Source organism: Xiphophorus maculatus, chromosome 1 (assembly GCF_002775205.1).
Source record: "Xiphophorus maculatus strain JP 163 A chromosome 1, X_maculatus-5.0-male, whole genome shotgun sequence".
NCBI classification, from domain to species: domain Eukaryota; kingdom Metazoa; phylum Chordata; class Actinopteri; order Cyprinodontiformes; family Poeciliidae; genus Xiphophorus; species Xiphophorus maculatus.
This window is the reverse complement of record NC_036443.1, coordinates 28686655-28711573: the sequence shown is the minus strand read 5'-3', so window position 1 is coordinate 28711573 and position 24919 is coordinate 28686655. Positions and strand designations below refer to the sequence as shown.

The window sequence follows — 24919 nt, the reverse complement described above, 5'->3', positions numbered from 1 at the left end:
CATCATTTCACTGCTGCTGATCTACAGTCATGAATGTGATGAATAAAGTCATCTGTTTGGATGTTTAAAGGTTCACTGTCAACTAATTCATGTTCTAATGTTCTAAAATATTCTAAATTTAACCCTCATTTCCTAATGTTTGAATCTGAAACTATTTTTTTTGTTCTTTTAAAATGGTCTAAATAAGCAGGAACCATATTAACTAAAATAATTAATTGATTCCCAGATGGAAAACAAACTGATCTGATGCGGAATAATCTACAGAAACTTTAACTCTGCAGTAAAAGTAGTAGTGCCCTCTGGTGTTCAGAGGAGGAACTGCATCCTGCAGAGAAGTTCCTGGTTTATCAGTGAAGCAGGAAGAGAAGCTGAGTTAGAAACCATCAGCAGCTCAGGATGAAGGTCTGTCTCACTCTGACCTGCCTCTTCTTCCTCAGTAAGTACATTATTTTATTTATATCAGTTTCTCTGCTCTCAGTCCTTCATTTTTTCAGTTCCTCAGTTTATTAGGAAGTTTTTTAAACTTGTTGAAAAGTTTTAAACTGAACTCTGTTTAACCTTTCCTCCAGTGTCATCTGTTTCTTTCTCTTGACAAGCTGATCAAATAAGCTCAGAATCTAAACACATATTCACACATACACAGGAATGTAGTAATTTATATATATATATATATAGATAAATATATATCTCTATCTATATAGATAGATATAGATATACGTATAAATATATATAAACTAATAAAACTTACATCCAATACAAGTCATTTTGGAAAACTGTTGACTTTATAAAAGTCATCTAGTAAAAGAAAATGAGGAAACAGCTGCTTGTTTCATCATTTTTAATGTAAATTAAGACAAATATTAGAGCAAAAAAAACAAAAAAACATCGAGTGCAGCAACACTGAAACTTTCCTTAAAGACATAAACAGAAAAAAATGTTTGATTTTGTTCTCCAAAGCTTTATTCACAAACTTATTGTTTTTTGCATAAACCAACCAGGAAGTAAGAAGAAAAATAAATATAGAGAATTTAGCTGAGAAACTTGGTTAAATTAACATTTATTCTAAAGCATCAAGTTTAATTTATTTAATCTATTTTATATTCTACAGTGACAGTAACTACTGACTGTTTTTCTCCTCAGCAGCTCTGCAGGATGGAGAAACTCTGATAATCTACAGAGGAAAGGAAGGAGGAAGCATCACAGTTAGATGTAAATTTGGTTACTTTGGAGAGAAAAGGTTCCTTTGTAAGGAAACTTGTGAAAGAAAAAATATTCTCATTGAAACAACTAAAGATAAAGATCAGAGAGGCAGATTCAGCATCAGATATGAAGAAAGAGGTTATACCAAATCTGATTTTCTACATGTGAGCATCACTGATCTGAAATCGTTAGACTCAGGATGGTACCGGTGTCGCTCAGATGGATGGACAGGAATTCAGTACGATGATTTTGATCTTGTTGTGACTGAAGGTGAGTTTTCTGGGTTAAACTCAGATTTCAGGATATCTGATTTACAAAGCCATCATCTCCAAACTGCGACTCATGAAGACACAAATCAATAATAAAAACAGGAAGAATATAAATTTAACCTCAGTGGATGTGATTCTGTTTCATTCTCACATCCTCAGATTCTTCAGAACCAAAATGGACTCAAAGACCTTTTCTAGGATCAACTTTTCTCCCTACAGCTTCAACAACAAGAAAGAGAACAACTAGAACAACAACTCAGAGTTTCTCTCATTCTCCATCTGAAACCATCAAACTCCCTGAGAAACCAGCTGCAGCTCCAGGTTCATCATCTGTTCATGTTTATTAGACGTTGATTTGATGATTCGGACCAGAGACTCCGACCTGTTAAAGGAGAAACTAAGAAATAAAGAGCCTATTCTTAAAAACACAGTTAGAACTTTGCAGTTAATAAAACAAAAATATTACCTAATTAATAATAACTGATACAAATTGATTCAAATTTAGTAAAACAATGAAAAATGTCTCGAGTTTAGTGTTGAATTATGTTTGAATCAAAGGCTGAGAGGCAGACAGAGCAGGAATTATGAAGCAAGAAAGAATCAAGATGTTGGACACAAAGTGTAAAATCTTCACAGAGCTCTAAGAAACTGTAGTTAACTGGACAGAGACAAGAACAAAACACTGAATGAATTAAAAACAACAATAAAACTGGAGAATCTGATCAGTGAAGCTCATTAAACACATAATGTGTGTCCTGTGAAGTAAATATACTCAATTCTGTCTTTTAATGAGCAGCTTATGAAGGAGAAACATTAATACACATGGCATGTTTTAGTGGAACATGTTTGTGTAATAAACTAAATAAACTCAACTATTAACATCCCTGCAGATCCGCTGCTTTATGTGGGTCTGACTCTGGGCCTCCTGTTCGTCATGTTAGCGACGACTCTGCTGATTTTCTGCCAGAAGAAACGTTTCCATCAACAGAAAGGTGAGTTGTGACAAACACTGCTGTTTTTCAACCAGCAAAAAAAAAACAACTGTATATTTAGTTTCACACACTTAAACTAACTATCCCTGTCTTCACATATTGTTAATTGTAATGAACTTCTGCATGTTCACAAACTATAAAATCTATAAAGTCAAGAAATTTAAACAGTGGACTTGAGAATACCTGCTTTGTTGTCATAAAAGCAAACATTTAATTGTTGTTGTTTGTGCTGAGCTGCTCTCACTTGTCGTGCACATAAAGAGGAAATTGTGCAAAGTTGAAGCAGATTAATGTTCAACATTTACTGTAACTTCAATATTTTGATGTGGAAAGTTAGAGTGAAAACATTTCTGCTAAACGTTTTCACAACAAGCTGAGATCGGCCAGTTAGAAATGTTCTTGGACTTGTAATTGTTGGAGTGGAGAAACTGTGGAATGAACTGGTTTTAATGTTTTTGTAATTATTGTGATTTCAGCGACCATCAAACTGTTCGCCTCCTCTTCAAGTGAACATATTGTGTGATTAGTCTGAATTTCCTGGCTGTGTTTATTTAAGCAGAAAATAATGCAACTCAACTCCTAGAAGCACCTGAGGACTGAAGATCCAAACGCCTGGTTTATTCATGTTGGAATGGCCCAGTTAAAGTACAGGCCTAAGTCAATCAATCAATCAAGTTTATTTGTAAATCACATTTCAGCAGCAATGCAGTTCAAAGTGCTTTAGATAAAAACACAAAATTATGAAGTTATAGAGAAAACAGCCTATGGTCAACAATTGAACAAACATTACATTTTGGTGATCGCCGTCGCCAAAATCAATACTGTTGATCAATGTTTCATTTATTATGGTTCAAATGAAACTCCATACAGCTGGTTTTTTATTCTTGATTTAAAGGAATCAAGTGTTTCAGCTGTTTTGCTTTTTTATGGAAGTTTATTTATGACCTCAATAGTCATAAAAAACTAAGTCGAACTGAATCTCTGGCAAAACTTAATAATTACTGTTCCCATATTCTGTCCAACCAACATAAAAATAAGCAAATATTTCAGTCTGCAGGTGTGAAAATCTGGATCCCACGATATTGACTTTATTACAGTTTTACAGTGTTGCTTTAAATCAGATAATTCCCCGTTTTGTTTTTCAGGTCCTCCGGTGAAAATAGAGCCTGCTGACTTCAAAACGGTAAGTCAGAGTAAAAACATCTCCACCATCTTTCTAATCCTGCAGCAGTCAGTTTATAAAACCTGCTGATTGATCCAATTTAAACTCTTGGTTCTGCAGATCAACACCGTTTATGAGGAGATCAGAGAGGAGGACAGAGAGAACAAACCTCCTGCTGCGGAAATATCTTCAGTTTATGTTTGCGTCCAACCCGACAAACCAACTGCAACTGAAAGCAACGAAATATACAGCCTGGCCAGCGAACCACAGGGGCAAGTAAGTGGAACTCTAGAACGACAGTAATAGTAATAATAATGATAATAATTGATCAGAATGGATGCATTATATTTTCATTCAGTTTGAGCTAAAAATAAAAATTCATACATCTAGTTTTACTGTGAGGGAAGTCTGAGCTCTAAGTGTTTTATTTTATCTTCCATTTCTTCAGATTGTTGTAAAACATTTTATATTTTTGCTCAAAATTTTGCAAACAAGGTAAATTTTTCAGGTAGATTTAATTCATAAGACGAGGAACTTTTTTAATATCAGTTTTTTGTCCCAGTTGCATTAGCTATGGGAAGCAATTCCAATGTACTATGATGCATTGAATAGATTTGCAAGTGAAATGAAAAGATTTGCAAATTATTTCTAAATCGGTTTTATTTTCTTTGGAGCAAGAACAATATCATCTTTGTCAGAATTTTATTCAGAAAAGATTTCATTTCCTCTAAGCTTTTTAAACCATCTGTTGTGTTTGCAGTGGATCTTTTTTTAATCTGGGTTGCACTTTAACTTCTTAAAGTTATGACATCCATGCAAGCTTGCTCCTGCATGGTTATTCAAATCCTCGGTTAGCACATCTGAAACGTGTTTGCTCTCTGCAGTTATTAAAAGTACATTATAATCTATTTATGTGACGGTTACAGGATCAAGTGAAAATGTAAGTAAATGTATTTTCCTTGTTTTGTTTCCCCATATTACAAACACCTGCTGGTGAGGTTGTTAAATTTTTACATCTTTGTAGCCATTCAGAAAGTCATAAATTGGTGTTTTTGTCAGAAATGTTTGAAATAAAATCCAGGAAGCAGAAAGAAACTGTACACAACATAACAATAATCTTTGCACAAAATCAGCAGGATATACAGCTCAATATTTCATGTCTTGTCACCAACTATTCTTTGTCTCTTAGTAAACTACACTTAGAAATAATTTATAGTGGATCACAAATCTGCAAGTACTTGAGACACACTAAAAAAAACTCAGACAAATGCCTACTTTAATATTTCAAGCACTAAATATACCTTAATATGCATTAATATGCACAGTACAAAACATAAGCAAATGCCAATTAATAGCATATCAAGCAGCATTGTGTGTTCAGCTTCCATAGCTGCATATTGAATATTTTGGACATAATCTACAAACAAAATCTGCAGATACACTATTTACTGGAAAAAAAACCTTGAGTCATATTCCACAGAATCCACAAAAGTACAGAATTTGAGTTGAATCTGCAAATACTGAACTGTATGCACTTAAAATCATACTGACTAAACTTTTTAGTTAATAATTACGTATTTAATTATTCTATATTCTGCTTGTTGAAGCATTCCAATACATAAATGTACAAACTTTTCTCTTTGTTTCGTTTCAGACTAAAGAGGAAGACATAGAGTACTCTGAAGTGCAGCTGTCAAACGTTGCTGCCGGATCAAACGGCGGCCATCTTGCTGCTTCAGATAACGTCACCTATTCAGATCCTCGCTTAGCTTAGCCTCAACCTCTGGTAGCCATGGCAACGGATCACCTCCTCTTTAGTCCATTACTGTACGAGTCTAGCTTTGCCGTGGTTCTGCTGTTTGTTTGTCCTGAGAGAAAACTCAAACTCATTAGCTCTGTAATTAGCTTTGAGCTAACAGTCACTAAAACTGTAAATTTGATTCATTTGCTTTTGTAGGACACATGCTGACCTGATTTACTGGACCGTAAAATCCATATAATATGGACTCAGACACAGTGACAATATCAAAATCAGTCCACATGGTGATTCTTCGAGATTTTACTATAAACGCATAACAAACTGGATAATCAGTTCAATGTTTGAGTTTAATATGGCAGATTTTGTTTTTCACTCTGTTAACTGAGATCACCTGCTTTGCGCTTTTCTTGCCTGTATTTTCAGTTTACATCTGTTAGAACAGTTAGCAAATATTTTCATTATTTTAAACATTTTCTAATTGCTAAATATTTGGGCAATATTTATCATCATTGTTGTACATTTGTAAAATAGGCAAATAAATATTATCTGTGATGCTGGTTATAATAACTGTAATTTAGTTGCACTCTGTAAAACGTATGCATAAAACTATGAAGCAACTTCCAGCTTAAAGTTATTGTTTAAATGAATGAGGGCAGAACTTAAAAACTGTTCTTCACTTTGCGGTGGAAACGGACGAAAGAGGAACTGAAACAATGCTCCTGCACCAGCAGCTCGAAACGTGGAGCAGAAATATATGTTTTAGAAAAGTACAGGAAAAAAGAAGAATTTTTATTGGGTATAATTGTACATGCATGTGTGGTGATTGAAATAGGATTACTAATGTAGCCCAATATTAAACATTATTAAAGTTTGGTTTATTAGAAAAGTCTTCACGTTGAAGTCAGCTCAAGGGTTTGTGTTTTATCATTTGTGAGTCCGGATACTCGACAGGATGTGGTTCATAGAAAATGTTTCTTTTTTTGACTTGTCGGAGCAACAGTTGCCTGGTTCTGCTTTTAATCAACTAGCATTTAAAACTACTTCTTATCTTAGTGAACAATAGTTTCACTTCTGCTTCAGAAGTACAATCTATAATAATCGTTTCTGATCAATCAACATGGAGATCTGATAAAGCACCGAATCTGTCCAAGTGACCTAATTTCCCAAAAACCAAACACTAATGACGCATTGTTTGACCTTTGACCTACATAATGTTGCAGTTGTTCACGTCACACATGCAAAGGTTTGTCGACATGGATGCAAATATTTCTGTAATTACATGCATCTGTTTACATGTGAAGTGAAAAACCGAAGTTTTATGAGAGAATATGAACTGAAATCGATGAACGTTAGTAATATTTAATATTTAACGGGGTATTGTTGTTGTTTGTGATAGTGTTTTCCTTTGTGCAGTTTGTTTTGGTGTTTGGCTGTTTTATGTTGAACATGTATAAAATAAAACCTATTTTCACTGAGGATGCATTATTTTGGTTAATATGGAAATAAATAAAATAGTATTATTCATTATATTTGGAGAGAGAGAGATTGCATTATTTGAACTTAATCACGTCCTTTTTTAAAAAATAAAATCCACTAGAATGTAAAATGCTTTAATAATTTTGCTTTATATTTTCACTTCAACTGAATCTACTGTCCATCAAAAAGAGTTTTGTTAGTCATTGTTTTAATGAGATTTCATTACTGGGAACATTTCCCTCCCTCATTTATTCCATCTATTAAACTAGAGATCAGCCCAAAATGTGGACTCAGACCTGAACCTTAAAAAGCATAAAGACAGTTACAAAGTCGGCCTTCTATCACCTGGAGAACATTTCCAGAGGACTGATGTCTCAGCAAGTCCTAGAGAAACTCATCCATGTGTTTATCCTTAGTTGCATTTATTACTGCAACAGCGTCTTTACAGGTCTGAACAAATACACTGGCTCCCTGTGGCTCAGAGAATAGATTTTAAAATACTTTTGTTAGTTTATAAATCCCTGATCGGCTTATAACCAATATGTTTTAAAGATCTGCTGCTGTTGTTCCAAAACATTCAGGCCTTCTGGTCAGATTTGGTGCTTCAGCAACCAACACCGTCTCTACATCAGTGTTCTTTAATTGTGAATGTAAACAGTAAGAAACATGGATAAAACTCAGATTCATTGGATACTCCATCTACACCAACAGTATTTTTATTTATTTTTTTCTCGATGACACCATTTTGTAATTGTTTGATAAAAAAATAAAACCCAAAAAACAGTATTTTGCTGAGATGATAAAATCTGGAACAAAAGTGACAATAAAAAGCAGTAAATTTAAATATTTTAATGAAAATAAATTTGACATTAAACATTTGCATGTTCTAACAGTATATGGTCTCCATGTTTTGCAAGACAAATTAGAAAACCAAACTGTCCTGCAGAGAAAACTGCACTCATTTCCACTGCAGCAGCCGTTCTCACGCACTGAATAAATGTGTTTCACTGAAACTGGCAGCTGAAAATAACACTGCAAAAACTTCCACTCATGTGACATTGCTGTCGAAATAAACTGGTAATTACATAAAAACAAAAAGAACGCATGTCAGCTTATAGTAGAAATAAGTTAAAATGAAAACGGAGCGAAACAGAAGACAAACACTTGATAAATATTTCCCTTTACAGTGTTTCAGTGCTGGAAGAAGAGTCAAAAATGAACTAAATAAAACAAATGAGGCTGTGGCACAACATAGGAAAGAATTAAGGTCAACTGAGAGAATAAAAGCTGCAAAAATAAAACTTCTCTAATGTAGAGAAAACGACTGCAGCATATATGGCCATATTTAGAGATTTTTGGTTACTTTATAACAGAAAATGGTCATTTTTGTTGCCTGAAGGAAAACAAAAGGTTAAAAATAGTGTTTGCTAACCTGATTCGGCAAAATAACCATTTAAAATGGCGGCTGAAGTGTTTTGTTTTTATTTTTCTATCAAATACCTTCTGTATGAAGCTCATTTATTTTCCTTAATTGATTAAAAATCTGACTGCTGTCCATTAAGTGAGCAGACTGCAGATTATTCAGCACTTTTAGCTGGAGCAGGAGAGGAATCCTCACCATGGTTTTAATTTTTTAACTGCAACCCATGAAAGCACAGAGATGGATGTAAAACGTAACAGGGACAGGCTAAATAAAACAAAACAGAAATCAGCATGCTGAAACTGATGGTGGAGCTGCAGAAACCTCCAGATTAGACAAGAAAATGGAAACATTTGGTCTGTAGAGAAATGTTTGTCTAGTTTCTAGTGCAAACATCTTAGGAAACTTGAAAGAAGAAAAAACTAACTTAAGTAACTTTTCAGCAAGATGTAGGATCTTGTTTTAAGTGAATAATTTCTTAATATTGATTAACAAAGTACTTGTTACATTGGCAGATTATTTAACTTGTAACAAGATATATTTCCCCTGTTACAAGAGAAATCATTTGCCAAGAACTATAAATTATTGACATAAAACAAGCTCCTATATCTTGCTGAAAAGTTACTTATTAGTTTTACTTTATTCCAAGTGTGCCAAGATATTTGCACTAGAAACTACACAAAAATACTTTGTGTTTTTGCAGTACAGGAAGCGTCTCTCCTGCTCCAACAAACACATTTTCTTTAACACAAAACAGAAAAAACACAAGTGGAAGAACATGGATGTCAGTCTAAGAACGCAGAATCAGAATCAGAACCAGAATCAGAATCGGGTTGTACTTGGAGTAATTTTCAGCTACATATATCTGCTCGCACATGATTCTCCTTTATCTGACGGATTATTAGCAATAAATACGTTTCTGTGACACAGTTCATTCAAAACATCCAAGGTTACAATAAAGATTGTTCACATGTAGAAAAATATTATTAGTTAGTGACAAAATAAAGACTGAGGTGAGGCTAAAAAGGCAAAGTGCAAAAATAACCGAGGCTCAGCAGGAAGTGACTTCCCCCAACATGGCCGCCAAAGGAAGAATGCCCAATTTAGAAGCTCAAGGAGCCGATTTAACGTTGCAGCTTGAAGGAAGAAAAGAACAACTGCACACATCCTGACAGAAACCTCGGTCTGGATACAGATTCATCCCTTTATTGTACAATAAAAACAATAAATAGAGTTCAAGAGTTCATTATTGCTTTTCTGCTGCAGCTCAGGAACCCAAAGGTTGGAATTTGTTTAGTGATGATTCAGAGAATGAGGATGTTTGCAGCCACAGAGAGTTCCTTCCCTTAAATGGGATGTTTACCACAACGTTTGTTCCTGTTTCACCGTCTCAAAATATCCATTTTTACTCACTTTTCAGAGATAACCGTAAGCAACACAAACACTACAGATGTTTCCGGACAGCGGACACAGGAGGGCAGCGTTTCTCATGCTGGAAGATGTTCAGAGCGGAAGAAACGTTTTCTGATCACAGCGTCTGCCGGTACAGCAGGAAAACAGATTACAGGACAGGAAGACGACTGAATCAGCTCTGCTTTGCATGAAATCGCCACACAAAGGCACTTAAACATCCAAACTCCACAGCTGGAGCTTCTGAGTGCAGCTCAGTGTGAACAGAAAAGTGGATGACGCTTTCAGGCGCTACCAGAAACACCTTCAGACGGTGAATAAACACGATCACAGCACATGGAGGAGGAGGAGACGATGATCCCGAAACTTTCCAGGAACTCTTCCTAATTATCCTCCGTTGATCCTCAGAAACATCATCTGGCAGCAGCCGATCAGATTATTTGGAGTGCAATAAAATGATTGTCAAATGCTCAGTAATCATGGCGACACATTTAAACTCTCCTGTTAACCGTTTTAAAAGCTTGTGCTCCTTAATTCTCCTCTTAGTGGTTTGAAGCAGTTTATTTTTTACATGTTTGACAAACGTTGTGATTCAGTAGATTTATGTCTGTGATTAAAAAAGTCAATCCAGCGATATTTTTCTGTATCAGGCCACTACCGGCCGATACTAAACTTCAGATATCGGTATCGGAAGTGAAAAACGTGGATCGGTGCATCCCCACTAAATAACAGAAGTTATTCTGTTAAACTCAAATCCTTCTTTGTACTTTGTACATTGTTCATTTAGTCAACATCTGTCTCACTGCCACATCTGCATGTTGAGGAATTTAATCAACTATAAAAAAATTTAAAAAATGATTATGATGAAATTTTAAGTCAATATCACCCATTCTTAACACAGTGACGCATGTTCGAGCATAATTAAACTGAAAAGATGCTCACTAAAACCACTAAATTAATTGACATTGGTCTATACTTACCTTAAGGTATTTATTTCTATTTTATATTTTTTATTTATTGATTATTGTTACGATGTTTCAGTGAATTCAGGTACTAGAAAAATTAAGTTCATTTTAAGTTATTTAAATTAATTTAGACTGAAATAAGTCTTTCTTATCGCTCAGAAGAGTTGCTAACATGTCAAAGAAACAACTTTTTTAAATTTTACAACTGTGTGTAAAAAATTAAGGATCAAACTGGGAGTTTCCTGGTAGGAACTGGATCTAAAATGACTGGTTTATACTGGGGACAGTAATTTCTCAGGCCTCAGTATTTCTCTGATGATTCGTTTGGTGATGTCACAGTGTGTCGTAACTTTGGTGTTCCCCTCTCAGGTTTTTATTGTGCACCACTCAGAGGACGGTGTGGAAGCCGCCTCTGAGCAAGGCATCGTGAGGATCATCACAGTGTAGGTGGTGGAAGGTGCTGGGAGTCTCCGGGTGGAAGACGGAGCAGCAGACTGCCGCTGTGCCGCTGAGCCAAGCGCCGCTATACCTGCTGCTGCTGCATCAGCCGCCTGTAATGAGGCAACACTTTACTTTCAGGGAGGTACAGCGCCATCTCCAGGGCAACCAGGATGATGAACTCAAACGAAATCAGCTCCTTCCTGCTGATCCTGAAGCGCTCCTCCAGCTTCTGCACAGACAACAAATCTCAATTCAATGGTTCGACTTTTAAGAATCAGTTCAAGTTTAGAGAGTTTTTAGTAAATCTTCATTCAATCAGCCATTAGACTTCTGCTAACAACAAGCCGTGTTGTTGCTTTATATCTTTGCATTAAAGTGTTATTGCAAATATTTTTATTTATTTATTTTACAGCTGCACAAATGATTAGTTTAGTAATTGATTATTCTGATGATTAGTCAGATAAAAACATTCTGTAGATTTTTCATTTAAGTACTTAAGCCTTTTTTACACAACATTATAAATACAATGAAAGATGAAAACATGCAAATAATTTAAATCCTATCTTAAATAAAACATTTAAAACATTAGTTTCAAAAAACAGACAAAAAATCAAAAGTTTTAAATGTTTTTTAAGTAAAAATATTTAAACCATTAGAAGTTTGTCTTTTTGGACCAGCCATCTTTGGGAATTTTAAATATTTTTAGAAAGAAATTCAGTCCTTTATATTTAATATTTTTATTTTTCCATATATATCTAAACCTATAAAGAGGTAAACTCAATTTCTGTACATTTCCAATTACTTGATGTCATGTTTTATTCTCTGTTTTCATCCAAACATTTAATAAAAACAAATAAAATCAAAACAAAAAATGTTATAGAAACACTGGTAGGTAACATTTTAACAGCAGGAGCAAAATTGAGACACTTTTTAGTTTTCTGTTTCAAATTTCTGTGCCGATACCATCAGAGAAGAACTGTGGCAGACAGACTAAATTTGTGTTGTGTTTTTGTAGACAAGTCTTCTGGCTTGTTGAGTAAGGAGAAGTTTACAACACACAGAGTTTTAAATATGAGGAAATCATAAACTTGGTGAGAAGATAAGAGAAGTTTTGGGTAAATTTGCATCATTCGGCTCCTCGGAGACGTTTCTCACAGCAACCAGCTGCGAGGCAAAAATAACCATGAATTTCTTTAGCACTAGATAGAGAATCACAAAGAGTTTATTTTAGCTAAAACCTGTGGAGGGAGGAGCAAAAACACAATTTTAGAGTACTTTTCATCTAGTTTCCAGTTAAAACTAGATAAAAACAAAACTAAGTTATGAGAGTTTAAGTAAGTAATTCCTTAATATTAATAAAAAGAGACTAGTTCCACTTACAATAAAACCTTTTTCCCCATGTGAAATAATCTGCTAGTAGTACTTCATCATCAATAAAAAAAATAATTATTTACTTAAAACAAGTTCCTATATTTTGCTGAAATGTTAATTTCCAGTTAGTTGAAGTGCACTAAGATATTTGCACATAAATATGTGTATTTTGCAGTGAACTGAGGAAAAGAAGCTGCTCAAGCTAAAGTTTTTAAATGAGTCACCGCCAGCTGATGGGCGAACCGGGTTCAGAGTTCAGATTCTGCAGCTCAGCGATCCAGTCCGATTTTTTCCGCTTGTTCAGGTGGAACAATCATATAAACACATGAGCAACTTGATCTGACTCGCAGGCGGGAGTCACCGCCATGACAACCGGTGTGTGTGTGTGTGTGTGTGTATGTGTGCGTGTGTGTGTGTGTGTGTGTGTGTGTGACTCACATCTATGAGGTGTTTGACCTCCTGCTTCTTCAGGTCGCTGCTGATCTTAGCAGCTAAAAGGATGCAGGCAGCTGACACCAACTTCCTGTAAAACAACAACAACATGTCAGGTAGTTGATCAGGCGTCTGCAGGGGCAGCCATGTTGGTTTCTGTCACTTTAAATCATGGATGTACAGCTTGATCTTATTGATTAATCAAATTGGATGATTTAATCTTTGGAAAATCTGGATGTTTTTTCCACCAACACACTCCTCGGGTTCCCGTAGTTCAGAGTGATGTCAGCACACCCAGGGCGGCCATCTTGTTTGACGAGCGAGTTTTACAGCTTCTATTTATTTGCACTTTAAATTCGGGTAAACTCTTTGATGGAATATTAGGGCCAGGCTGCGATATATTTTAAAAAAATTACAAGAAAAAAGTTGTAATATTTGGAGAATAAAGTAGTAACTCCATGAGAACTCCAACATGAAAAATAAAAACATTAAATGAGGAACACTGAGAATCTTGTGACGTTATTCTTTGACACCAGTTTTACAGATAAATATTTATAAATAGACATACTTCATCTTTTAACACATCAGTATCAGATTAGCAGCAGGACATTGAAATGATTGACTAAACATTTGATTGAGTTTATTTTGAAGAACGAACCAAACAAACTGAGGTGGTCACGTCAGATCCTGATAACTCTGGAAGGTTTTTACCCCCAAATAAAACAGGTTGTTGTTGTTTTTATCACATAATTTTCAGGGCTTTTTTCTTGTACAAATGCATCATTTTTCTGTCAATATAATGACTATATTTCAAAGTTAAACAAATATTCTTGTAGCCTTACCCTAGAGAAGAAAGAGAGCAAAAAACAACAACAAACCATTGATTAAAATTGAAAATTGGATCCGATATGAAAAAAATCAGAGATTTTATTCTTAAATCATATCATCCCAGCTTTACTCCTTAATATGTCAAAATTCTGCAGAAATCCTCTAATGAACCAAGAAAATCACTAAAACATGCAGGATGCCGATTTATTTGCTCTGAATGATTAACAGAAAATACATGATTATATTTTTATGTTTTATGCGACGGACAGAGAGGCTAAAGTTTTGCTTTGGTTTTAAAGGGCAACAATTAACACTGCAAATAATGATATAATTTCAGAGATAATCAGTGAGGCACAGCTGGTTATCAGAGATATAATTAATGTAGCAGCTTGTTTTTTTTTTATCCTAATAACAAGTGAACCACAAGATGGCGCAAGCGTTCCAGCAGAGGAGAGATGAGTAGATCCCACAAAAAAAAAAAAAAAAAGAGATTTTACTCACATAAAAGTAGCACTACTTCAACATGTTTTCACTAAAGTAAAAGTAAAAAGTATCCATCCAAGAAATGACTCAAGAGTAAAAAAGTATTTGGAAAAAATGGCTACTCAAGTTATGAATAACTGATCAAATTATCATCGATCATTTAATATTTTAAAATGACCTCAGATGGGCTTAAATATAAAGTTATGTGAAAATTTTGTTATTTTAAAGATCAAAATGAAACTAATTAATATAAATAACATCATTACAAAATAAAGCAAACAAAAAATGTCTTAAATCTGTTCCTTCCGATTTATTTATAAAAACATAACAAAAACTGCAGCTGTGTGTCTGTCTTTGTCTGTTTTTCATTCAGTGAACCTACACACAGTTGGTAGAGTATCCAGAAATATTTACTCAAATAAAAGCAGCAATACTTCATTATAAAATCACTCAAGTAAAAGTTCAGTGTAGTAAAAATACTCCTAAAAGTGCATTTTTCCCAAAAAGTTACTCAAGTAAATGTAACTGAATAAATGTAACTAGATATTTCCCAGCTCTGCAGCAGAGTGAGTGGAACTGACCTGAAGGCAGAAACAGTGGAGTCCAAAAACATTAATAAACAAAAGGAAGAATATGAAACGAAAGGTTTGAATTTACCTGTTCTGTTTGTTGAGCCGACCCTGCAGAACCAGCTTCTCAAAATACACAAACGCCATGGCAACGGTGACGGGCTGCAGGCCGCAGTCCTCCCCGACGAGACTCATCTCTCTCTTCAGGCTGGGCAGAACATCCAGGACGGTCAGAGACGATTTACAGAATAAAATACACACATTTAAGTGTTTATATTTCACAGCTTTACCTGCGGATTTTACTGAGGGTGAGCTTGATGTGGGGAAACTTCTCCTTAAAAGTCTCGTTCATGTCTTTCTTCAGATCGGACGGTTTGACGTACTCGATAACAGTCGTCTGAGGAAGAAAGAAAAAGAACATAATGAGGGAAAAAATGCATAAACAGAGGAAAGATGATCTCTGGATGGAGTGTAAGCAGAGGTATAGAACAGTCAAACAACTGCAGGAGAATGTAAACATTGAGAGGAGTAAATATTTCTCTCATTATACCAGGATTACAAGGATTATTTTACAGGACAATTGGAAACGACTGTTCACAGAAACATTCAGGACAATGTGGAAATTTCAAACTGCTCTCCATGACGCCGTTTGTTCCTGATTGTTTTTCACTTTAGAGAAAGTCATTGTGCTCCATCTTTTGCATGACCGGATTGTGAAATATGAATTATGTAATTTGTATTTTTGTTCATTTAATGACAAAATAAGTTCATAAAGCCCAACTCAGATTTATGCAGACTTTAAAAAAGATAGTAGCTGGTTTATAAACAAAGAAACTGAGGGATTAACTTTATTTTTTGGTAAATTGACGTTACAAAAGAGAAAATATAAAATACCGTTTTACAAACTAGCATCTAGTTTTGTCACTAGATGCTAGTTTGAAAGTTGAAAGTATTCAGGGGCCATATTGTTTTTCCAACTTAAAACAATTTAAGTGGTGAGCAATAAAATAAAGATGCAATATTTTAATGAACAAAGTGGCAACGTTATCCTCTTGATCCTCTTAATGTGATGCATGTCACAAATGGCACTAATCTTTGAGAACAGGATGTCTTTGTGCCTTTTACATTTACATAAATATACCTGCATATATACGTCTTTTTCTCTAAATGAATAAGGAATACCTGATTTAAGGGTAAAGTGTGCTAATGCAGAAAGATGTCATCTATTCACATAAAGCTACTTTGTGAGGGATTTATGAAAAAGATGTATATGAACACATTTGGCACATTTAAAATATGTCAATTGGTTTAATTAATTAGCTTTATTATGTTTTCTGCTGTGCAGAAATCAATGGGAATCATTTGATGCAGATGTGAGGCCTGTAGTGATTGCAGAGTGACCATGCAGCCACTGGGGGAAAAAAAGCTTTAATACAATCAGAACTTGATTTACAGCCAAAAATAAACATGCTGCTGATGCCTTTATGCACTCCAACTGCAACAAATCATTTGTTTTCAATATGTTTTCCTCCTATTAGTTTGTGTGATACGACACAAAGAAAAGCATGAGAGGTTGTTGGCCTTGTTGCATATCGCTAAAGTTTTCCCTCACATGGGAACAGAAATGGCAAAAAAAAAAAAAAAAGGTTTTTACTCTCAAGCTGATTATGGGGCAGCTGCTACACTGAAAAACATTGAGGGATCTGGTTGTAAATGTTGAGCTAACCCTATTATAATCCATATATTTGTACACTATCTAGTGTCTAATCACTACTACTGCAAAGTGCAGGAACTGATAAAGAAGCTACCATATTTTCCAGACTACATGTTGGAAAATATAGTTTATCTGGTAAAGCGACTTACAGTCCACACTGTAAAAAAAACTCCGTAAATTTACGGTAAAACTTTTAAATCTACGACTCAAACGTTTGCCTGGATTAAAAAACCTGCTGAAAAAAATAAATAAACACAGTTCTGTCAAGACAAAATTTAAGACCTGTGATTAACATTAAAAGGCCAACTTACCTTTTTTTACTTAAGACTTTTTAGGGATGTACCCTGAGTCTGGACAGTACTGTATTAATTTTGTAAAACAATTGTAGTCTTTGTAATTTTCTGAATAAATCCATACTTTAAAAAACAAATCTGCTTCAGTTTTCTCCTAATCCTTCCTTCGAGCTTTCATGTCAGCTTCATGCTACGTTCCCTCTGCCTGTTATAGACAGCAATGAATGAAGGTAAGCTTCCTTAATTCGTCCTTAAATCTGTGTTTATTCAAATGTCAGTAAAAGTGTAAGAGTATGCCGTGATGTATCCACAGATTAGGCATAATTTAAAGGTGGTAAAATAATCCCACACTTCTTGGGTTGCTCTGAGGTGGGTGTCAGAGCAACCCACCTCACATTAATCTTCTCAGAGGAGTTAAGTAGCATGACATTAGCCTGTGTGTGTGTGTGTGTGTTTCCATACATTTAATTCATCTCAAGAGAGGGATCAAACTAAACCGCAGCCTCCAGGATAATTCTACCGACGTAAAGGAGGCAAGTTTCTCATGATGGCTCCACATTTTCATCTTTTCTTCAGGTTTTTTTTATTCAACTGCTAATTTGCCCCACTTTTCAGAATTAGAAAAACCAGAAATCCAGCTGTGTCGTAACGAACTCCAGTATTTATTCCACTTTTAGAAATCAATTTTATGAGGCAGCATTGTTATAAAGAGCCATTTGATATTCCTAATTAGGAACTGCAGTAAGCCAATGCAGAGCTGAACGTAAAACAGAAAACCAGCAGTGAATGTCTGGACTGGTCTGGACTGGACTGGACTGAACTGGTCTGGTCTGGACTGGACTGGACTGGTACAAGCCCAATATTGTGTCATACATCTTTGGAGATGCAGTGTTTTTATTTTGCTTGAAGGCTTTTAAAAGTTCATTGTTGTTCAAAAAAAGACTAGTTTAGACCAAAGCACCAGACTGAAGACTTTCATCATTCAGTTTTTGGTAGGAAGAGATTGGTTTATTAATCATTTAAACCAATTAATCATTTGATTAACTGGTTTATTGCTTCTGCTCAATAGTCCAGAAATTACTGTAATTATGTATAAATCAAAGCTTTTAGTCCAGTAAAGTACCTTCAGATAATAGTTGTTAGAAATGCTGCAAAATAAATACATTGAATTCAATAAATAAGAACAGATAACTCAACTACCTCAACTTGAATTAAGAAAATATATATATATAAAAAACTGTCTGCCAGTGGGCGGCTGCTGGTCTCCCTGATGGTGGTGAGGATAAACCGTGACCCACCAACGAGGTGTTTAGTGATGAGCTGGAGCAAATCTGATACGCAGAGGCTTCAAACCTCAACTTAAAGGGCTTAAAGGATCTGCTGCTGAAGTCTTGGAGCCGCCCGGCAGGTCAGTTGGCGTCACACCGAGAGCTCAGAGCATGTTAGACTGACGTCGGCTCAGAGGCTGCAGCCACACCACAGCTGCCCCGCCATCAAAGCTCGGATTATCTGAAATATTCCTCTTACTTTATACACATTCACACAGCCTTAAATCCAGTAAGATAGATTTTTTATAAACTAGCAGTGTACAGAAAGCAATTAATCATCTAAATTTGCCAAGCGTTGGGATGTGGAACGACGAGACCATGTGTTCAAAACAAAAAACTAAAAATATGAATACGCCTTGTAGTTAACACGGACAGCGTTTGAATGCGGCAGCGGCGTGAATTCCTACCATGTAGGAGGCGAAGATCAGCACCCGTTTATGTTTCCCACAAGGCCACTGGGGGTCACTGAGGAGGTTGGGGTCGTATTCTGACACGTCTTCCACACCTGAACCAAAACAGAATCAGACACATTCAAAAACAAACACACTGCTAGTAATTAATCACTTTCTGTATCCAAGGGTCAAGAAAGATGCCATTTTGTTTTGAAAATTGAAAAAAGCTGGAGAATCTGTCCTAATCTGCATTAAGGCTGCAACTAATGACTTTTTTTAGAAATTAAATATTATGATAAATAATTATTCAGATAAAAAAAAGGCAAATTCTGCAGATTTTTCATTGAACCACTTAACTTTAGTTTTTTACACAATATCAGAAATACATTTAAAGATGCAAGTAAACAAATAATTTATAATTTTTATAATAAGAACATGTTATTCCCTAAAATGCAATAACAGCATTCATTTAGAGAACGCTTAAATCATTAGTGGCAAAGGATGCATCTACAGCTAGAAAATACTCATGTTGAATATTTTTTGGATTAAATAATTAATAATTGGATAATGAAAGGTGTTAATGAGCTTTTTTTTTTTTTTTTTTTTTTTACAAAATTTGAACCAGGGGGGGTTCGGGTAAAACATTTTTTACAATGTTTTTTTTTTATCATCTTAAATGCAAACTTTCTATATTTTTTGTACTGTTTTGGTTAATGATTAACCAACTACTAAATAAGTTGACAATTATTTCAATAATCGATTAATCCGATTAGTCGTTTCAGCCCTACAGTGCATGGAATTGTAGACTCTCTAATATCCCAAAACATTTTTATTTAAAAATCTAACCTTTGTTAGAGTAATGAAACCAAGTGATAACGATCCAAAATGTACGACCAAATCAACAATTAAATGATTCATAAGAGTCAAGCTCACAATTCCTCCAATCCCCAAACCTAAATCCTACATAAAACCTGCTGGGTTCAGCACATTTACAACAAATATGACAATAATTATGTTATTTCTTAACATTTTTCCTGCTACATATTAAACATCCTTAAATTAACGATTATTTTAATCATTTTGCAGGTGGAACAACAAAAGAACTTATTTTTTAAACATCTTTCCAGATGGAGGACTCTGCACACAAACTGTTGCCACACCATGAAGAACAATAAGATCAATAAAAGGCCATTTTGTTTATGTTTTAGCTAAACAATCTTGCTTTTGTTTTAACTATATGCAGCTCAACCTGCAGAGAGGTCACATGATGCAGATGTTAGCCGACCTTCTGATGAGCTCGGTTATTGCAGCTGGGCCTCTAAACAGATAGAAACTGAAGACAGAGGGAGGTTCTGTAATTTTCTGGCATCTTTAACTTTATATGTAAACTGAGATTTAAGAGGATGAAATATTACATCACAGGAAAACTAAAAATACCATCCTTACATCAGTGTGCATGCTGACACAAATTAAGAGTTTCCTCAACCCGCACACACACAGCTGTGTTATATTAAAACAATCCGGCGTGTGCGTGTGTGTGTGTGTGTGTTTGCAGATAAAGGATGTGACATATGCTGGAGATATACTCTGACCCAAACTCCAGCACAGCTGTTTGTTGTCCCTCCCTCCATCCTGTATTTGTTTTCACTTCCTCCAGTGGCGTCCTTCATCTGTCTTTGTGTTTTTGCCTTCCTGCCCCTCTGGCTTTACTTCCTGGATTCACTTCTTATATCTAAAACCATATAATTTACATCTGAAATTAAAGTTATTAAATGTTCTGATGCAGGTTAATGTAGAGATTTTCAAATTTAAAACTAAAATTTTCAAAATCAGTGGTCCGTATGGAGCAAGACAAATGTTTTCTGGAGACAAATACTGATTTATTTGACCACAATGTTATTGCAATAAATAATAATATTGTTGTTTAAAGACCATCTTCAAGTAATGTAATGTAATAGTATAATAATGCAGGAACACATTCTCAAAGATCAATAACCTTGGACACTGGAAGTGGAAGACATTTTAAATATCCAAAATAGACAAAACAACAGAAACAACACAGAAAATGAATTAAGTCTCGGTTCTTTAAAAACAATTAGAACCTCATACTGCAACAAAAAGCAGTATACTGAAAACTTTTATCACTCAGTTTCTGATAGAAAGAGAGAAATGAGAAAAATGACAAATTATGCAAATGAAAATTATTGAGCTTGTTTGAATTTATCATATGATTCATTGTTTTCTTCTTTACTGCAACAGGCCTACACTCTGGACAGGCAGCCAGTCCATTATAGAGTCTTAAATATCTCAGATAAAACTAATTTTAATACCAAAGTGTACTTGAGTCAACAAAACATGTAGTTTCAAAATGAATAATTAAGAACACACCCTCTAGGATCATTATATCCTTTAGATAGAACCAGTCTGACATCATGGGTGAGAAATCTCAAAATCTGACATGTTATGTGCAAAAAATCTTGGGAATTTAAAGCCCAGATGAGAAATAACGTCAGTGACATCTATCAGAGTAGAAATGGTTAAAACGTCAAGGCTAAGACCTCAGTGAACCACAGTCAGAGCCATTCTGCTCAAATGGAGGAACCATGAAACAGCGGTGCCCTTTCCCAGGAGAGGTCGGACTCCCGAAGTCCTGACTCATCCTGGAGGTCACAAAACGACCCAGAACAACATCTAAAGCTCTGCAGGCCTCATTTGTCTCTGATGAGGTCATTATTCATAATTTAACAGTAAGAAAGGCAAAAAAACGGCATCTATGAGCTCTAAGGAAAAAAACGACTGCTGACCAAAAAAAAAAAAAAAACTAAACAAAGATGCATCTCACATTTGCCAAAAAAAAACATCTTTATGATCCCAGGACATTTGGGAAAATCTTCAGTGGACTGACGACAAACACAGACGTTTCCATTACATCGGAGGTAAAACAAACAGCATTTCAGGAAATAGTACCACAGGCTGACAGTCAAACAGATCCTGCTCTCCAGCTGAAAATCCTACTCTTCAAATCTGAGATAACAAGCAAACTAAAACCAACTTGGATTGTTAAGCAGGACAATCCACCTCTAATTCCTCCACATCAACGTAAAACAAACTTATCCAGCTGCTGAAAATGTTTTAGGTTTGTCACAACTTTTTTCACTAAGAGCCAGATTGATTTGATTTTCTCTTAATAAACAAAATTGTCATTTGAAAAAGTTTGTCTTTGTCTGATAATAAAATCAGTTTGATGATCTGAAAGATTAAAGTGTGGCAAACTGACTGCAACCCACTGGCTGTCACTGAGCTTTTTCAGCCTTGCAACACAATAAACAAACACTAGGGGGCGTTGAGGAGCATAGATGATGTAATAAAAGTCAGGTAATGTTAGGCGATTGAAAACATGATTTGGTACAGACACTTAAAGGAGCTGCTGAGAACGTGAAAGAAAAAGTAAATATTTTTCTATCAGCAGTAGAGTGAAGAATACATTCATTAGGGAAGAAAATAGATATTCACCAAAGTCGCTTCAACTGTTCTGCACGAATCTCATCAATAATCAACTTTGATTTCCAAAGATATTCAGAAATATCTGGGCTGAAAACATGGACTGTGGTCAGACGGAGTAGGAATACTGATTTTCTTTTCCCCAAAAGCCAGAAGATAAAAAAAGACACAGTTAGACTCATTTCAGCAACAGGTCCCTGCAGTCGGTCCCTGTGCTGGGGTTTCACCGTTTCCTTTGGGAAAACTCAGATCCACTTCTGTGGTTGCAGCATTAATGCAGATAAACTGGAGTAGCATACACTGCGCTAAATCCTTCCATGCATTTTGCAGAAAGACAATAAAAAAAAAACACCACCTAACCCTGAGGTCTTCCAAAACTTGGATAAAAATGCCCCAATTAGAACCAATTAATCTTTTAAATATAACAAATGTAAGTTTTAGCCATTTTTCATTTTCTTAATGGAATTTCCATAACAGAAATAAGAAAGTGTCAGTAATATTTTTTTACCTAAGTTTCTCATCATCAAGTTGGAAACTATGTGGTTTTATTTTCTTCACTTTCTAGCAACATCAGCGCAGATGAAAATATATCAATACTGGTTTTGCTAAAGTTTTGTGATTTTCCACTATTTTAAAACCTATAATGAGGAAAAAAAAATGTGGTTCCTTCAATGACAACAAAATGTCTAGAATAAATATTTATAAAAACAATTCAAGTTGTCTTTTTTAAAAAGGTTGTGTAAAATGTGTGCAGATTTTTTTTTCCAGCTGGACTGAAGGCAAAAAATGAGTAAAGAAAATCACGTTAAGATCCGCTCTGCTGAAATAATGGGACAAAAGAACATCTGGAAAACTTCATCCTTTTGGTTCATTAATATCAAAAGCTACAATTTGATTTATAAATCACTTTAAAACAACACCGTTGGCCAAAGTGCTTACACTAAAACAAATAAAACAAAATAATTAAGAGATTAACGCCATCACCTCAAGCCGAGTCAAAAACCAAAAGAAAAAAACATTTAAGGAATATTTAAAATAGTGAAAGTATTGAAAGTGAATTTGTAAAAATAGATCAATATAAAATTGATTACATCTCTGAAAGTCAAAGTTAATATAAAATAATAGTTTTTATGTGTTAATTTGCTTGACAGTAACTTGATGTTTCAGGATTTGTTCCTAATAACTTGTTTTTGCATTACATTTGCATTGTTGTGTGCGTTCGTTACCCAGGTCCAGTCCCACGGTGCTGCTCAGGCGGCTGGGCGGGTGGCTCCTGCCCGGGATGCTGTGTGTGCTCCTGGACATGGGGATCTGCAGCGTCAGGTCGCTGACTGACGACGGCTTGCACCTCACCAGAGCGTTGGTGGGGTACAGGAACTGGGCGTAGGACACCGACTGACGGGGCAAGAAAGTAAATGAATGGATCTGAAGATAGATGACTTTAGGTTAGAAAAGAAGAGAGGAGAAACTTACCCTCCCATACGAGTCCAGCTGGAAACCCTCAAGTCCCGGCACCATCTCCAGGGTGGTGGAAATGTTTCCAGAGGAGTGTCTCCTCCTGGGGTGGTTTAATGTGGGGTCACTAAGCACAAAAAGAGGCAGGGAACTGAAACAAATGCAGCCGACAGCATGACAGAGTTCCTGTTTATATACAGACTCAAATTTCTAGATTTCATAATGAAAGAATTACTTTTGATTTTATTTTTTTCCGTAAATACTTTGTGTATAAGATCCAGGATTTCTCCTGGAAATCTAGATAAGCCTGGTGGTAGGGGCATGTGGGCAGTTCACCATTTGCCCCGTCGTGTTTTTGTATTAAAAAATGTTAAGGAAATTTTGAAGAAAATACAGTTAAATAAAACTACTGAAATGCCATTATCTTTTGGAAGAATTGTTTGCTAAAGATTACTGATGTATATAAATCTATCTTAACTCTTTGCTATCAATGTTACTGGTGTCTTCCTTGTTATTTTTTGTCTGTTTATGGTCTTCTGAAATGGAATGAACAATAAGAAGCATTCAGATTCTGATTTTAAAAAGTCACTTAAGATAAACAAACAACACTTAGCCTGGTGGTGGGGGGCGAGTAAAGCCTGGTGGCCCGCCAGGCTTATGAAACACTGGTGGAAACTCTGAGATGTTTAAATAAACAGCTCTGATTTGCACGGAAGATCCACTCGAAGTGAAAATGTGGGGTCCCTCATGCAAACTCTCTGCCATTGTATCTATTCCTCATGCTGACTGCAGACACATCTGTGTGCAAATGTTTTGCATATTCATGAAGACAGACAGACACACTAAATTTATCGATTCTCCTCAGTTTGAAACATTTTTCATGTCGTTTGTAGTTCTTGTTTATATATGCGGAGACCTTTAGAGGATCGGGTTCCAAGACGTAAACATGTATATTCGTATTCACTTTCCACCCAATCTGACTGATGCAGTTCGGGTGGTGTGTGACAAATACGTGACAATTTCATAGCATCTAGCTGGTGGAGATAAACCCCAAATGACTTGCAGCACTCAGAAGGTTTTTTTAATCTCTAAGCCATTTTGAAAACCATGACCAATGTTTGATGCATCTTTGTAGGTCTACCACATCCAATTTCAGTTCGTCATTAGTAAAAATGAAAAACTTCAAGGCACATGACTCATTCTGCAAGGAACTGAGAAACATAAAGTTAGAGTTTGTAAGTTTCAAGACAACGAGCTAGGAAATGTAAATAGATTGCACATTAGAGCGTCTAAAAACAAAAGTGGGACGTGTCTGTGCCTGAAAGGTCACAGAAACCACAGCGCTGGATCCTTTCAGTTCCAGATCACAGCCGCAGCTACTTGATAAAATGTGAGGTCTGAGCTCGTTCCCTCTGCGGGTGAAACAGAAAAAACAAAAGCGTCTCATCTGCCTCAACCA

The 24919-nt window shown here is 35.5% G+C and overlaps 2 protein-coding genes across 2 annotated transcripts in view; one reads left to right on the top strand and one right to left on the bottom strand.

Moving 5' to 3' along the window:
* The first annotated feature begins 396 nt into the window (after positions 1–396).
* Positions 397–6808, top strand: LOC111606754. Its single transcript, XM_023327983.1, has 7 exons — positions 397–436; positions 1141–1470; positions 1629–1790; positions 2360–2461; positions 3607–3644; positions 3744–3899; positions 5278–6808. Exons 1-7 carry the CDS (start codon positions 397–399, stop codon positions 5395–5397), a joined length of 948 nt encoding a protein of 315 aa, XP_023183751.1. The 3' UTR covers positions 5398–6808.
* A 1935-nt stretch (positions 6809–8743) lies between these two features.
* LOC102227459 (CDK5 and ABL1 enzyme substrate 2-like) overlaps positions 8744–24919 on the bottom strand; it is a 40281-nt gene continuing 24105 nt past the window's right edge. Inside the window, exons 4-10 of the mRNA XM_005811093.3 lie at positions 23479–23587; positions 23232–23400; positions 18520–18617; positions 15068–15174; positions 14866–14985; positions 12904–12988; positions 8744–11323 (exon numbers count right to left, since the gene is read on the bottom strand). Coding sequence (XP_005811150.1) covers positions 11177–11323; positions 12904–12988; positions 14866–14985; positions 15068–15174; positions 18520–18617; positions 23232–23400; positions 23479–23587 — 835 coding nt within the window. The 3' untranslated portion in view covers positions 8744–11176. The remainder of the gene's footprint in view (positions 11324–12903; positions 12989–14865; positions 14986–15067; positions 15175–18519; positions 18618–23231; positions 23401–23478; positions 23588–24919) is intronic.

What these genes read in the sequence shown, in the direction of transcription:
- LOC111606754 (XM_023327983.1), top strand. Translation starts at nt 397, where the DNA reads ATGAAGGTCTGTCTCACTCTGACCTGCCTCTTCTTCCTCA. An exon ending in ACGTTTCCATCAACAGAAAG is followed by an intron (nt 2,462 to 3,606) that starts GTGAGTTGTGAC and finishes TTTGTTTTTCAG; the next exon opens with GTCCTCCGGTGAAAATAGAG. An exon ending in CCAGCGAACCACAGGGGCAA is followed by an intron (nt 3,900 to 5,277) that starts GTAAGTGGAACT and finishes GTTTCGTTTCAG; the next exon opens with ACTAAAGAGGAAGACATAGA.